The sequence below is a fragment of the Pleurodeles waltl genome, unplaced genomic scaffold (assembly GCF_031143425.1).
Source record: "Pleurodeles waltl isolate 20211129_DDA unplaced genomic scaffold, aPleWal1.hap1.20221129 scaffold_94, whole genome shotgun sequence".
NCBI classification, from domain to species: Eukaryota; Metazoa; Chordata; class Amphibia; order Caudata; family Salamandridae; genus Pleurodeles; species Pleurodeles waltl.
Window position 1 is genome coordinate 1,088,705 of NW_027150405.1, and position 13,987 is coordinate 1,102,691.

Sequence of the window (13,987 nt, forward strand, 5' to 3'; positions counted from 1 at the left end):
GGAATAAACTGTGCTATTAGGCGAACGTGGTTGTGAATTGCCCAGCGCCATATCTTTTGTGCTAGAAGGCTCAGCTGCGGTGAGTGTGTCCCCCCCTGTTTGTTTAGATAATACATTGTTGTCATGTTGTCTGTTTTGACAAGAATGTACTTGTGAGTTATGATTGGTTGGAATACTTTTAGTGCTTGAAAAACTGCTAGCAGTTCCAGGTGATTTATGTGCAGTTTTGTTTGATGTACGTCCCATTGTCCTTGTATGCTGTGTTGATCGAGGTGTGCTCCCCACCCCGTCATGGAAGCATCTGTCGTTATTACGTATTGTGGCACTGGGTCTTGGAAAGGCCGCCCTTTGTTTAAATTTATACTGTTCCACCATAGAAGCGAGAGGTATGTTTGGCGGTCTATCAACACCAGATCTAGAAGGTGACCCTGTGCTTGTGACCATTGCGATGCTAGGCACTGTTGTAAGGGCCTCATGTGCAGTCTTGCGTTCGGGACAATGGCTATGCATGAGGACATCATGCCTAGGAGTTGTAATATCATTTTTGCTTGTATTCTCTGTGTTGGGTACATGCGTTGTATGATCTTGTTGAAATTTTGAATTCTCTGTGGACTTGGAGTGGCTAATCCTTTTGTTGTGTCTATTATGGCTCCTAGGTATTGTTGTACTTTGCACGGCAGAATGTGTGATTTTGCATAGTTGATGGTGAAACCGAGTTTGTAGAGGTTTTGTATGGCCTGATTTGTGTGGTGTGAGCACCTTGTCAGTGAGTTGGTCTTGATTAGCCAGTCGTCTAGATACGGGAATACGTGTATTTGCTGCCTTCTGATGTGTGCAGCCACTACTGCTAGACATTTTGTAAAGACTCTTGGCGAGGTTCTTAAACCAAACGGCAATACTTTGAATTGGTAATGTATTCCTTTGAATACAAACCTGAGGTATTTTCTGTGCGACTGATGTATTGGTATGTGGAAATACGCGTCTTTGAGATCTAAGGTTGTCATGTAGTCCTGTTGCTTTAGCAATGGTAACACCTCTTGTAGCGTGACCATGTGAAAGTGTTCTGATTTGATGTAGGTGTTTAGTGTTCTGAGGTCTAGGATTGGTCTCAGTGTTTTGTCCTTTTTTGGTATTAGGAAGTACAGTGAATAAACTCCTGTGTTTATTTGTGTTTCTGGTACTAGTTCTATTGCGTTCTTTTGCAATAATGCTTGAACTTCTGTTTCCAGAAGGTCTGAATGTTGTTTTGATAAATTCTGTGCTTTTGGTGGTATGTTTGGAGGGATTTGTAGAAATTCTATGCAATAACCATGTTGGATAATTGCTAAGACCCAAGTGTCTGTAGTTATTTCCTCCCATGCTTGGTAATACTGACCTATTCTTCCCCCCACTGGTGTTGTGTGGAGGGGATGAGTGACATGTGAGTCACTGCTTGGTTGTAGGGGTTTTGGGGCTTTGAAATTTTCCCCTATTCCTAGGGAATTGTCCTCTGTATTGGCCCCGAAAGCCTCCCCTCTGGTACTGTCCCTGGTAGCTGGACGGTGTTGTCTGTGAGGTGCTGGCTTGTGTGGCCTGACCCCGAAACCCCCCTCTAAAGGTTGTCTTGCGGAAGGTGCTGTAAGTGCCTCTGCTCTGCGGGGAGTAGAGTGCGCCCATGGCTTTAGCAGTGTCAGTGTCCTTTTTCAGTTTCTCAATTGCCGTGTCCACCTCTGGTCCGAACAGTTGTTTTTCATTGAATGGCATATTGAGCACTGCCTGCTGTATCTCTGGTTTAAAACCAGACGTTCGTAGCCATGCGTGCCTTCTTATAGTCACAGATGTGTTAATTGTTCTCGCAGCTGTGTCCGCTGCGTCCATAGAGGAGCGTATCTGATTATTAGATATGTTCTGTCCTTCCTCAACCACCTGCTTCGCCCTCTTTTGCAGTTCCTTGGGTAGATGCTCAATGAGGTGTTGCATCTCGTCCCAATGGGCTCTGTCATAGCGCGCAAGTAGTGCTTGGGAGTTAGCGATGCGCCACTGGTTTGCAGCCTGTACTGCGACTCTCTTTCCGGCTGCATCGAACTTGCGGCTCTCTTTATCTGGGGGTGGTGCATCCCCAGATGTGTGGGAGTTGGCTCTCTTGCGAGCTGCTCCTACTACGACGGAATCTGGTGGCAGCTGTGTGGTGATGAAAACAGGGTCTGTGGGAGGCGCTTTATATTTCTTTTCCACCCTTGGTGTTAGTGCCCTACTCTTGACCGGCTCCTTGAAGATTTCCTTTGCGTGCCGAAGCATTCCTGGGAGCATAGGCAAGCTTTGGTAGGAGCTGTGGGTGGAGGAGAGGGTGTTGAATAAGAAGTCATCCTCGACTGGTTCTGAGTGGAGGTTTACGTTGTGGAACTCTGCCGCTCTAGCCACCACTTGTGAATAAGCCGTGCTGTCTTCTGGTGATGAGGGCTTTGTGGGATACGCCTCTGGACTGTTGTCCGACACTGGGGCGTCGTATAAGTCCCAAGCGTCTTGGTCCTGGTCACCTTGGCTCGCGGTGGTGTGAGCCGGGGAATGTGATGGAGTTTGTGCTGGTGAAAAGTTAGTTACAGGCGGAGGAGAGGGTGGCGGAGTTACCTTTTTCACCATTTTTGTTTGTGGTGCTTGGTCTGTTTGAAACTCCAGTCTCCTTTTTCTCCTAATTGGGGGAAGGGTGCTTATTTTCCCTGTTCCTTCCTGTGTGAAAATACGTTTCTGCGTATGGTCCAATTCGGTGGATTGCAACTCTTCCTCAAATCTATGCTTTCGCATCTGAGAGGACAGTGATTGCTCCTCTGAATAGGAACCGGTAACTGGGTCGGTTGCGGCTCGTTTTGGCACCGAAACCCTGTCTGTACTCTTTTTCAGCTCCGAGGTGACTTTTTTCTTTTTTGGAGTCGAAACCTCTCGGCGTCGATCTTCCTCGGTGCCACTGTCTCGGCGTCGAGCCGTTTCGGCACCGCTATCTCGGCGTCGATCCTTTTCAGCAGCACTGTCTCGGTCCCGATCAGGCTGCGTGCCGGTGTCTCGACTGGAGTCGGACGATCTCGGCACTGTTTCGGCCTTTTTCGGTGCCGACGGTCGGTCACCGAATTTATGGGTCGAGCCATGGCCTGGTGGCAGTGGCGTCCCCTGGGCCTTGTCACTTTTCTTGTGTGTTGCCTTCGACGTCTTACTCACAGTTCTTTGATCGTCGAATTCCTCAGAGTCCGATTCGTGGATCGAGAAGGCTTCTTCCTCCTCTTGTTCCTCGAACTCTCGGTGTGCTTTCGGCGTGGACGCCATCTGAAGTCTTCTGGCTCGACGGTCACGGAGTGTCTTTCGGGACCGGAACGCACGACAGGCCTCGCAAGTCTCTTCACTGTGCTCAGGCGACAGGCACAGGTTACAGACCAAATGTTGGTCTGAATACGGGTATTTGTTGTGGCATTTGGGACAGAAACGAAACGGGGTCCGTTCCATCTGCGTTGTCTGACACGCGGTCGGGCCGACCAGGCCCCGACGGGGGATCGAAAGCTACCCCGAAGGGCACCGGAGCTCTTCAAACTTCGATGCGGTGTCGATTCTATCTAAGCCGATCCCGAACGCAACAATACCGACGTAATCTTCCGATAGTTAGCTAACTTTCCGTTCCGAAACTCGGAGCGACAGGAACACGTCCGAACCCGATGGCGGAAAGAAAACAATCGAAGATGGAGTCGACGCCCATGCGCAATGGAGACAAAAGGAGGAGTCACTCGGTCCCGTGACTCGAAAGACTTCTTCGAAGAAAAACAACTTGTAACACTCCGACCCAACACCAGATGGCAGGCTATGCACAACATGTGTATCTACAGCGACAGATGCCATCGAACACTAAATTTCAAATCCGTTGTTGGAAGAGGCAAGACCAACATTTCAGCCGCCTTTCTAATTACCCCATGGTAAGATGTAACCTCAGGTTGAGGCATGCCCCCAGAGATAATAACTCCCACACTGGGTAAGTGTCTAAACCACTTGACAAGTCTATACCTTAGAATTCCTGGGACACTACAAGAATTTCACCCTCTTACAGTTCAAGATCCTGATGTGAGTCCAAATATTGTTGCTTTTCTACAAGTCTCAAATCCTCATAACGAGACCTCAACCTCAACTCCGGCAGCGGCATCGAAAGAGAATATACCGGCGTTGGTTGATATCGGTTGTGGCGCCGGTGAAGCCAGTGTCGGTGCTGTGAGAAGTTGGCCTGGTTTGTAGTGGGTACAAGAGGTACTTACACTTTATACCAGGTCCAGTTATCCCTTATTAGTGAAATGTAGGTAGTGTTCCAGCAGCTTAGGCTGATAGAGGTAGCTATAGCAGAGCAGCTTAGGCTGAACTAGGAGACATGCAAAGCTCCTGCAATACCACTATAGTTACACAGTACTTATACACAAGTAAAGACAATACTCAGTGTTACCAAAAAATAAAGGTACTTTATTTTAGTGACACAAGGCCAAAAATATCTTAGAGGCAATACTCCTACTGGAGGAAAGTATTATACACAATATATACACTAGTAACCAAAATCAGGTAAGTAAACGGTCACAGAATAGTGCAAACAGTAGAAAATACAATAGATTGCAATGCGCCTGAGGCAACACAAACCATATACTAGGAAAGTGGAATGAGAAAGTCGGATTGCCCACTAGGCAAGTGAAGTGTGTAGAGGGGTGCTGGGAGTGTAAGAAGCACCAAAGGTAAGTAAAGTACCCCACCCCAGAGCCCAGGAAAGCAGGAGTAAAGTACAGCAAGTTTCCTCAGAACACACTACAAGTCGTGGTGAAGGATTGTGCAAGAACCAAGCAAGAATGCAAACAAAAACTATGGCTTCCCGGACCTGAAGACCTGTGGAGAGAGGGGACCAAGTCCAGAAGTTGAAGAAGAGTCCAGGAAGAACAGGATCCCTACCTACCAACCTAGAAGAAGGTGCAAAAGTGGATTCTCCGGTCGGAAGAAAAGTACAGGAGAGCACTAAAGAAGATGGCTGCAGGTTCCTGCTTGGTGCAGGAGATGTCCCACGTTGTGTAGTTGGATGCAGGCTGTTTGCGTCGCTGGACTCCGCCAACAAGCCTTGGTTCAAGCAAGTACGCAGTTTGCATTACACAGGAGCTACTTGGACCCAGAAGGGACCTGGGGGTCTCAACTCGAACTGAGGAGACAGAGGGGGCTCTCAGGACTTCAGAGAGCCTTCAGAAGACCAGGTAGAACCCACTGGAGTCCCAAAACACAGGGACAAAGAAGATGTAAAGTGCGGTTATCGCAGCACTACAAAGGAAAGTACCACAGCCACCAGAGAACAACTCAGCGAGTTGAGCATCGCAGGATGGAGTGCTGGGGACCTGGGCTACGCTGTTCAAGAAGGATTCTTGGAAGAAGTGCACAGAAACCCAAGGAGCCACAGAAGACGCGATGCACAGGCGTACTGTCGCAACACGGGGAGGCAGGCTCTTACCTCCACCAAATTTGGACAGCTGGACCTTTGGACAGTCTGGGTCATTTTGGTCCACCGCCTGTCAATCAATCAATCAATCAATAAATTTGTAGAGCGCGCTACTCACCCGTGAGTCTCAAGGTGCTGGGATAGCTGTGTTCCAGGGAGCACGCTCGCTGCAGGAGAGGAGTCTCAGAATACCGGTCGTCGTCACAGAAGGGTGTCTGCAGAAGCAGGTAAGTGACTCAGTCACTCCACGGGAGACTCCTTCGGTTCTTCTGGTGCAGGGTGAAGACAGGCAGTCCTCAGAGCATGCACACCTTGGAAACTGTTGCAAATGCTGGCTGGAGCTGACGTTGCAGGACACAGAAGTCGTCCTGGATACTTTGTTGCAGTTACAGCGGTTCCTGGAGCAGTCTGCGGTTGATCCGACGGTCAGAAGCTGAAGCAGAGGATGCAGGGGAGTTCTGGAGGAATCTTGCAAACCGAATCTGAGGTAACACCCAGAGGAAAGACCCTAAATAGCTCTGAGAGGGGGAGTGGCTACCTACCCAGGTATGCACCTATCAGGAGGGATCTCTGATGTCACCTGCTGGCAATGGCCATTCAGAGGTCTCCAGAGGCCCCCCACACCATGAAATCCAAGATGGCTAATGCCAGGGGACACTCTGGAGGAGATCTGGGCACTACACCCGGGGTGGTGATGGCCAGGGAGTCGTCACTCCCCTTTCCTTTGTCCAGTTTCGCACCAGAGCAGGGACTGGGGGTCCCTGAACCAGTGTAGGCTGGCTTATGCAAGAAGGGCACCATCCGTGCCCTTCAAAGTATTTCCAGTGGCTCTGGGAGGCTACCCCTCCAAAGCCTGTAACACCTATTTAAAAAAGGAGAGGTTGTAACACCCCCCCCTCCCAAAGGAAATACATTGTTCTGCCTTCCTGGGACTGAGCTGCTCAAGCCCCCAGGAGGGCAGAAACCTGTCTGTGAGGTGGCAGCAGCTGGGGATGCAGTGGAAACCTCAGAGAGCTGGTTTGGCAGTACTGGGGGCCCATGGGGGAGCATGAGATGGGCCCCCCAATACCAGATTTGGATTGAGGGGGGGAAATTCCATGAACTTAGACACCTCACATGGCCATATTCGGAGCTACCATTGTGAAGCTACATATATGTATTGACATATATGTAGTGCACGCTTATAATGGTGTCCCCGAACTCACGAAGTTCGGGGAATTGGACTTGGCCAATGTGGGGGCACCTTTGCTAGTGCAAGGGTGCCCTCACACTTAGTAACTTTGCACCTAGCCTTCAGTAAATAAAGGTTAGACATATAGGTGACTTATAAGTTACTTAGTGCAGTGAAAATGGCTGTGAAATAGTGTGTGCACTATTTCACGCAGGCTGGAGTGGAAGTCCTGGGAAAGGGTTTGTCTGAGCTCCTTATGGGTGGCAAAAGAAATGCTGCAGCCCATAAGGATCTCCTGGAACCCCAATGCCCTGGGTACCTAGGTACCATATAGTAGGGACTTATAAAGGGGGTCCAGTGTGCCAACTGAAACTGGTAAATGAAGTCACAAGCCTATAGTGACAAATTTTAAAGCAAAGAAAGCATAAGCACTGAGGTTCTGATTAGCAGAGGCTCATTGACACAGTTAATCACTATTCACAACACGCACATTAAGCCACAAACTATGAGCACTGGGGTCGTGACCAGCAGAATCCCAGTGAGACAGGAAAAAACATTCTGACATACAGGTAAAAATGAGGGTAACATGCCAAGAAGGATAAGTTACTTACCTGTAAATCCTAGTTCTCTTCCAGGGGTATCCTCATCAAAGTCATAAACATTGAATATTCCCGACCTTGTGCGGGGACCCCGGGCATATATAAAATATACACATATAAAGTATGAAATATGCACGAAAAATATATATAGCATTTTTAGTAGACAAATTTTCATACTAAACTCCTATATACATGTGTAAAACAGCAATGCAGGCTATAATCATAAACAGGCTAACATGCTTTATTTCTATGGAGTTTTTTTTTTTTATTCTTTTCAAAATTACAATAAGAGAAAAATTATCTACCAAAGTCCCACAACTGGGCCTAGGGAAATAAGCAGTAGTAATCATCAGAGAAAAAAAGAGAAAAAACTACATTGAAAAACAATGGAGCATTCTTAGCCAATAGGCTGCATGCAGGTTAACACAGGAGAACCATAAAAACTTTTGGCACAGTGCCTTTAAGACCCTGAGCACCTCCAGTATCCCACCATACCTCAGGGGTGAAGGAGAGGTAACAGTTGGTTCACAGTTAGGTCAGAACTTTTTTACGGTGACAAGCTGTGTAGCCGATTCAAAAGATAGTCTGTCCTGCACTTCTAGGAGACGTGCGTCCGGGGAGGAGGGTGGGTTGTTTATGACTTTGATGAGGATACCCCTGGAAGAGAACTAGGATTTACAGGTAAGTAACTTATCCTTCTCTTCCAGGGGATCCTCATCAATAGTCACCTGCCAACTGGTATGCATTAACAATACAAGAAACTATCCATCTTGATATGGTTTGTTTAGATGCTGCCTCTCCTGTTCTCAAATGACCATAATTTATAAACAAGTGGTTGGAATGTCTAATCAGCTTGGTTTTATCCAAATAAAATTTTAGCACTCTTTTCAGATCTAGGGAGTGCAACGCTTTCTCCGCCGGAGTCTCCGGATTGGGGAAAAAAGTTGGCAGAGAAATAGTCTGATTGATGTGGAATTCTGACACCACCTTCGGTAGGAATGATGGGTGAGTTCGCAGAACTACTCTATTCTCGTGAAAGACTGTGCACGGTTCTTTGGAGGACAAAGCCTGAATTTCACTGACCCTCCTTGCGGAAGTAATGGCTACCAAAAAAGCCGTCTTTCACGTAAGGTGCTGCAAAGAGGTTTTGTGTATAGGTTCGAAAGGAGGGCCCATAAGTTTTGATAGTACTATGTTCCGCTCCCATGGAGGGGAGGGTTTCCGAATGGGCGGAAAAACTTTTTTCAAACCTTCTAAGAAATCCTTGACTACTGGTTTCGTAAAGAAGGATTCCTGAGAAGGTGACTTACGATAGGCTGTAATGGCAGATAAATGTACCTTAATAGATGATACCTGCAGACCGGATTTTGCCAAATGGAGTAAGTAAGACAGTATGACCTCCTCCTGAGCCCGTATGGGATTCTGACTTTGCTGACAGCACCATATGTAGAACCTCTTCCACTTGAACGCGTAAGAACGCCGCGTGGAAGGTCTTCAGGACTCCTTCAAGATGTTCATGCACTCCTGCGAGAGCCCTAAGTGCCCATACTGCAAGAATTCAGGAGCCATGCTGTCAAGCTTAGAGAGGGTAGGTTGGGGTGCAGTACCCTGCCCTCCATCCTGCTCAGAAGATCCGGTCTGCACGGCAGCCTCCTGTGAGGTTGTTCCGATAGGTTGAGGAGATATGTGTACCAGAACTGACGGGGCCATTGCGGAGCTATGAGAATCATTCTGGTGCTGGATCTGTAAAGTTTGTTGATCACTGCCGGTATGAGGGGGATCAGTGGAAAAGCGTAGAGAAATATCCCTGACCAGTCGATCAACAGGGCATTCCCTCGAGATCCCGGACGGTAGAACTTGGACGCGAAGTCTGGGCATTTCCTGTTTACCTCGTCTGCGAACTTTTTCTATTGCCTTCTTTCGTAAAAGGGCGAGAGCCTCTTTGCGCAATAGGCTGACGTGAGACGGATTGCATTTGGCTGTTGGCAAGTGCGGTGGAGGTTGTCGGAAAAGAAGAGAGTAGCCATTCTCGACAATGTTGAGCACCCATTTGTCTTTTGTTATAGCACGCCACTCGTGAATAAAGTCTGTGATACTTCCCCCCCCCACCGGAGTGGTGCACAGTGTTAAGGGAAGCGAGTCCTCATTGTTTGGCCGGCGCTTTGGGTGTGGACTGTTGTGGTCTACTTGACCCTCGTTCCCTTGTGGCCTTACGAGACTGAAAAAGCGGGCGTCCTCGCCTCTGCTGTGGCCTCTGGGACCAGTGAGGGGTTTGAACCCTCTGCTGGAAAGGGCGCCTATCATAAGGCCGATACCTTCGCCTGAAGTCCTTCTTCCTCTCCAGGCCTACTGCCCTCATGGTGTCCACTTCCGTCTTTATGCGCGCCATTTCTTCGTCCGGATGGGTACCAAACAGCGAGTTCCCGTTGAATGGAAGATTTAGGATACGCTGTTGTGCTTCCTGTTTTAATCCAGTCACCCTCAACCAGGAAGACCTTCTTGCACAAATCCTATGTGCGTATCCACGTGCAGCTAAGTCTGCCCAATCTGCCGCTGCGCTGATGACCTGGTTGGAGACCAGACATCCCTCTTGAAGGATCTCTTGGAAGTCCTGCCTGTCCTCTCTAGGTAATTTCTCTGTGAACCTGTTCAGAGAGTCCCACAGTGAACGGTCATATCTGCCTAGGAGTGCAGACGCGATGGAGACCTTCATCATAGCTGCTGCCGTGCCGCACATTTGTCTCCCCAGAGAGTCTAGATGTCTGCTCTCCTTGTCCGGTGGAACCGTGGAGGATGATGCTACTGAGTGAGTTTTTCGGGCTGCGGCCAATATGACTGAGTCCGTCGGCGGATCCGTTCGGAGAAATAAAGGATCTTGTTCAGGCGCTTAATATTTTTTCAAAATCCTAGCAGGGGCCGATTTGAGGGTGGCTGGGGCTAAAAAGGTGTCCATGGTTGGTTGCAACAGACCAGGCACTAGCGGCAGTAGCTTTTTCGAAACCGCTCTATGCTGTAGAGTCTCAAAAATGACGGATGAGGAGGTTGATGGTTCTGGAACCTCTATGTTTAGCTTCTGTGCTCCCATGACAAGCACCTCATTAAAAGTAGTGATGTTGTCCACCAGTGAAACCCTAGCTGGTGGAGAATCTGTTAAGGTGGGGGAGTATCTTCTGACGGATGACCCTGACGATGACCAAGAGGGCGACCTTCTGTGTCTTGATCGTGACCTAGATCGTCGCTGGGAACGTGACCTGCTGCGAGATGCTGTAGCAGAGCGTCCAGGCCTCGTGGTCGGCTGGCGAGAAGCAGAACGAGCCCGTCCTGCCCGCGCTGTCGGTGATGGTGTTCTCGGGAGAGAGGCAGTAGGAGAGTACATCCTTGAATACTGCGAGTCCGGGGAGGCAGTTGGTCTATTAAGGCTCTCCAACCATCTTGGTGACAAATTGATGGGTGAGACATGCCCCGACGATGCTGCTCTCGACCGAGATGAACCACTTCTTAAGGAGACTGCACTGCATGCAGCCTATTGGCTAAGAATGCTCCATTGTTTTTCAATGTAGTTTTTTCTCTTTTTTCTCTGATGATTACTACTGCTTATTTCCCTAGGCCCAGTTGTGGGACTTTGGTAGATAATTTTTCTCTTATTGTAATTTTGAAAAGAAAAAAAAAAAAAAACTCCATAGAAATAAAGCATTTTTGCCTGTTTATGATTATAGCCTGCATTGCTGTTTTACACATATATATATGAGTTTAGTATGAAAATTTGTCTACTAAAAACACTATATATATTTTTTGTGCATATTTCATACTTTATATGTGTGTATTTTATATATGCTCCGGGGTCCCCGCACAAGGGCGGGAATATTCAATGTTTATGACTATTGATGAGGATCCCCTGGAAGAGAAATATGGTACTTTCCTACACACTCCACAAAACTCTGCTCACTCTATGACACAAGACTCAACGAGATTCTACTCATCGACAGTCCACTTGGCGAGACTGCACTCCATAACAACCCACTGTAAGTCCACAATATACAACTCCCCTCTATACCACTCCATTGTACGCCACTCTATGATAGTCTATTCCACTCCATGACAGTCAACGCTCTTCCAATCAGTGACACTGTACTCCACTCTATGGCACTCTACAATTCTTCTCCACCCTGTAGAACATAACTGCAGTACGCTCTATGCTCTGTACAAAACTCTACTCCAGTATACAACGCTCTATGCTCCCCCATTCTATGACACTTTACTCCACCCTACCAGTCTACTACACTCCACTGTATGACATTCCAGTGTAAAACACTTCACTGTCCACCACTCTCCTCCACTGTATGCCACTCACTGCATGCAACTATACTGCACACCACAGCACACTAGAAGACTCTAATGATTCTATTGCACTGTACAACACTACACTCAATGACACTCCTCTCGACAACACTTCAGTTGACCACTCTACTCGATAACCCAACACTCTATGACACTCCACTCGACTCACTTACCTGTATGTCATTCCACTGTAAATACAATTAGGTATCAACCCAGTACTGTATTATAAACGTATCATGTAGTATAAAGCCACAATAAGGCATGACTTTAAATTACCTTACCTTTTATATCTACATTAATTACAATGTTGCATTTCGTACATCCTCAGGAAAATATGGTTAGTAATCGTACAAGCTCTTTATTTTTTGAGATACTGGGTTAGTTCTAAAAATTACTTTTTTTCTTTTTGAATTTTGTAAACCTTCCCGGAAGTTTTTATTTATTTTTCCAAAGGTTAACATGATCACCAACAAATCAAAGAGAAGATATGATTACAGGAAGGGCCAAAAAATAAAAATAAATCAATAAATAAAAATAAGAGTGTTGAAGAGGACAGCCGTGAGCTATGATCAGCTCTCGATGTGTAGTCATGTTGGTCTTGCAGGCAATCACTGTACGGCAGAACAGACAGTATGTTGCAGTACTACCATACTGCTCCACATTTTCTCTTTCATGTCTCAGCAGATGGATTGGCAATGCAGTACCAGGAGTAGGTACAGATGCCAGGACAGATGGAGTGAGTGGTGGTGGAGGTCCTGCCGATGCTAAGGAGGTTGAAGCAGTTGCAGTGTCAGAAGAAGTGGCTGCTGCCAATGTGGCTGCTGCGGCTTCTGGCAAATCCTTCTCCCACTTCCTTTCATCCCACGCCAACCTGGTAGAGTGGATTGCCTCTAGGTGCCTTCATTCTCGCCATCTTGAAAGAGTAATTCTGTGGGGTCACACAAGAAATTACCCTTTTGCAAAGGTTGCAGGTGAACAGTTTTGCGTTAAAGTTTTTTCCTCCAGCTGGCAATAAGAAAACCTGCCAGAGAACATATTCTTTTATCTTCGCTCTGCGCTCCAACTCCTGTTCCTCATGGGGCATCATCTGCTCTCCTTGTTCTTCTTCCTCCTCATACACAACAGGATCTACTTGATCGGCAATTGGATCACTGCAACACGTGGCTTGGAAGATCAGATATTCCCTCAAGAAAGAAATACAACCTTCACCTTTCAGGATCTGAATGTAAATGGGGAAAGGGGGTATGAAATTCCTGTTTCATTCAATTGACAGAGACGTAAGCTAATGAAAACCTGTTTAACAAAACATGAAAGTGCCGCGGGAAGGTCACAACAGTATCAAGGTTGAACTGTGGTATCTCCAAAACACACACACAAAAAAAAAATCTTATTTCATAAAACGAACATACACATAATCAAGTCTGCCAGTTACAACAACGTTTGTGTGGTTTAAAAAAAAAAAAAAATACCGCAAAACAAAAAAAAAAGTAAACTACTATGGCAATGTTTCATTGCAACAAGTGGGCTATACACATAGTCCAATACTACTAAATTAAATAACAGCCAACCACATTAGAGGCTATGATGACTTTTAGGAAGTAACAACAACAAATGAACATATCCCAATACAACGAAATACCGGCAACAACCATAGAGATTGTGATGGAAACCAATACAGTTTTATTTATTCTTCAAAAAAATAACAGAGACATAGAAAATTATACCTAATCAAATCCATGTACATGTGTTTCTACATAAAACAGGTAATTTTCTATATTAATCTTTAAGCTACTTTGCAAAACAATGATAATTTTACTTTGTTATGTTACAAAAAACATTTTTCATAAATTACAAAAAACATAACATTCAATGAAAAAAACAAAGGTTAAAGCATAGTTATAGTTGAGAAAACATTAGGTATTCTTTCTACACAAAACCAACTTAAACTGCACAAAACTTGGAAATTCTAAAGATATAGTTATCACTTACAGTTATAACTACTACCCTGTCTGAGACTTCCTATAACTCGCATATCTCCATACAAAATGTTGTCAACATGTTAGCCGCGCTACATGAACTATAACTCATGCATTTTTCATCCCGTTTATACGCTTTCATATTATAATTTATAGTACATTAGATAATAGCATTTATAACAACTCATCACATCTCCAGTTACATCTTTTACACACACACACACATATATATACTATTTTTAGTAGACGGAGTGTAATTTTACCCAGTGCGACTAAAGCCTGGTGAATATCCTTCATCACATTGCGGTAGAGCTCCTTCTGCCATTCATGTAAAAGCTTCCACTCTACTTCAGAGAAACAGGCTGTCACATCCTGGAAACAAACTGGTGCCTGAGAAAGAATGCAAATTGCATATAAGATACAGTTACAGCGA

General features: G+C 46.2%; 1 protein-coding gene across 3 annotated transcripts in view; it reads right to left on the bottom strand.

Moving 5' to 3' along the window:
* LOC138282298 (zinc finger protein 12-like) overlaps positions 1-13,987 on the bottom strand; it is a 489,476-nt gene that overhangs the window by 426,422 nt on the left and 49,067 nt on the right. For 2 of the 3 annotated variants that reach the window (XM_069219684.1, XM_069219683.1), the window contains one exon: positions 13,818-13,944. The exons of the other annotated variant lie outside the window; for it this stretch is intronic. In XM_069219684.1, the coding sequence (XP_069075785.1) occupies positions 13,818-13,851 (34 nt within the window). In that variant the 5' untranslated portion in view covers positions 13,852-13,944. The remainder of the gene's footprint in view (positions 1-13,817; positions 13,945-13,987) is intronic. 3 annotated transcript variants of the gene reach the window in all.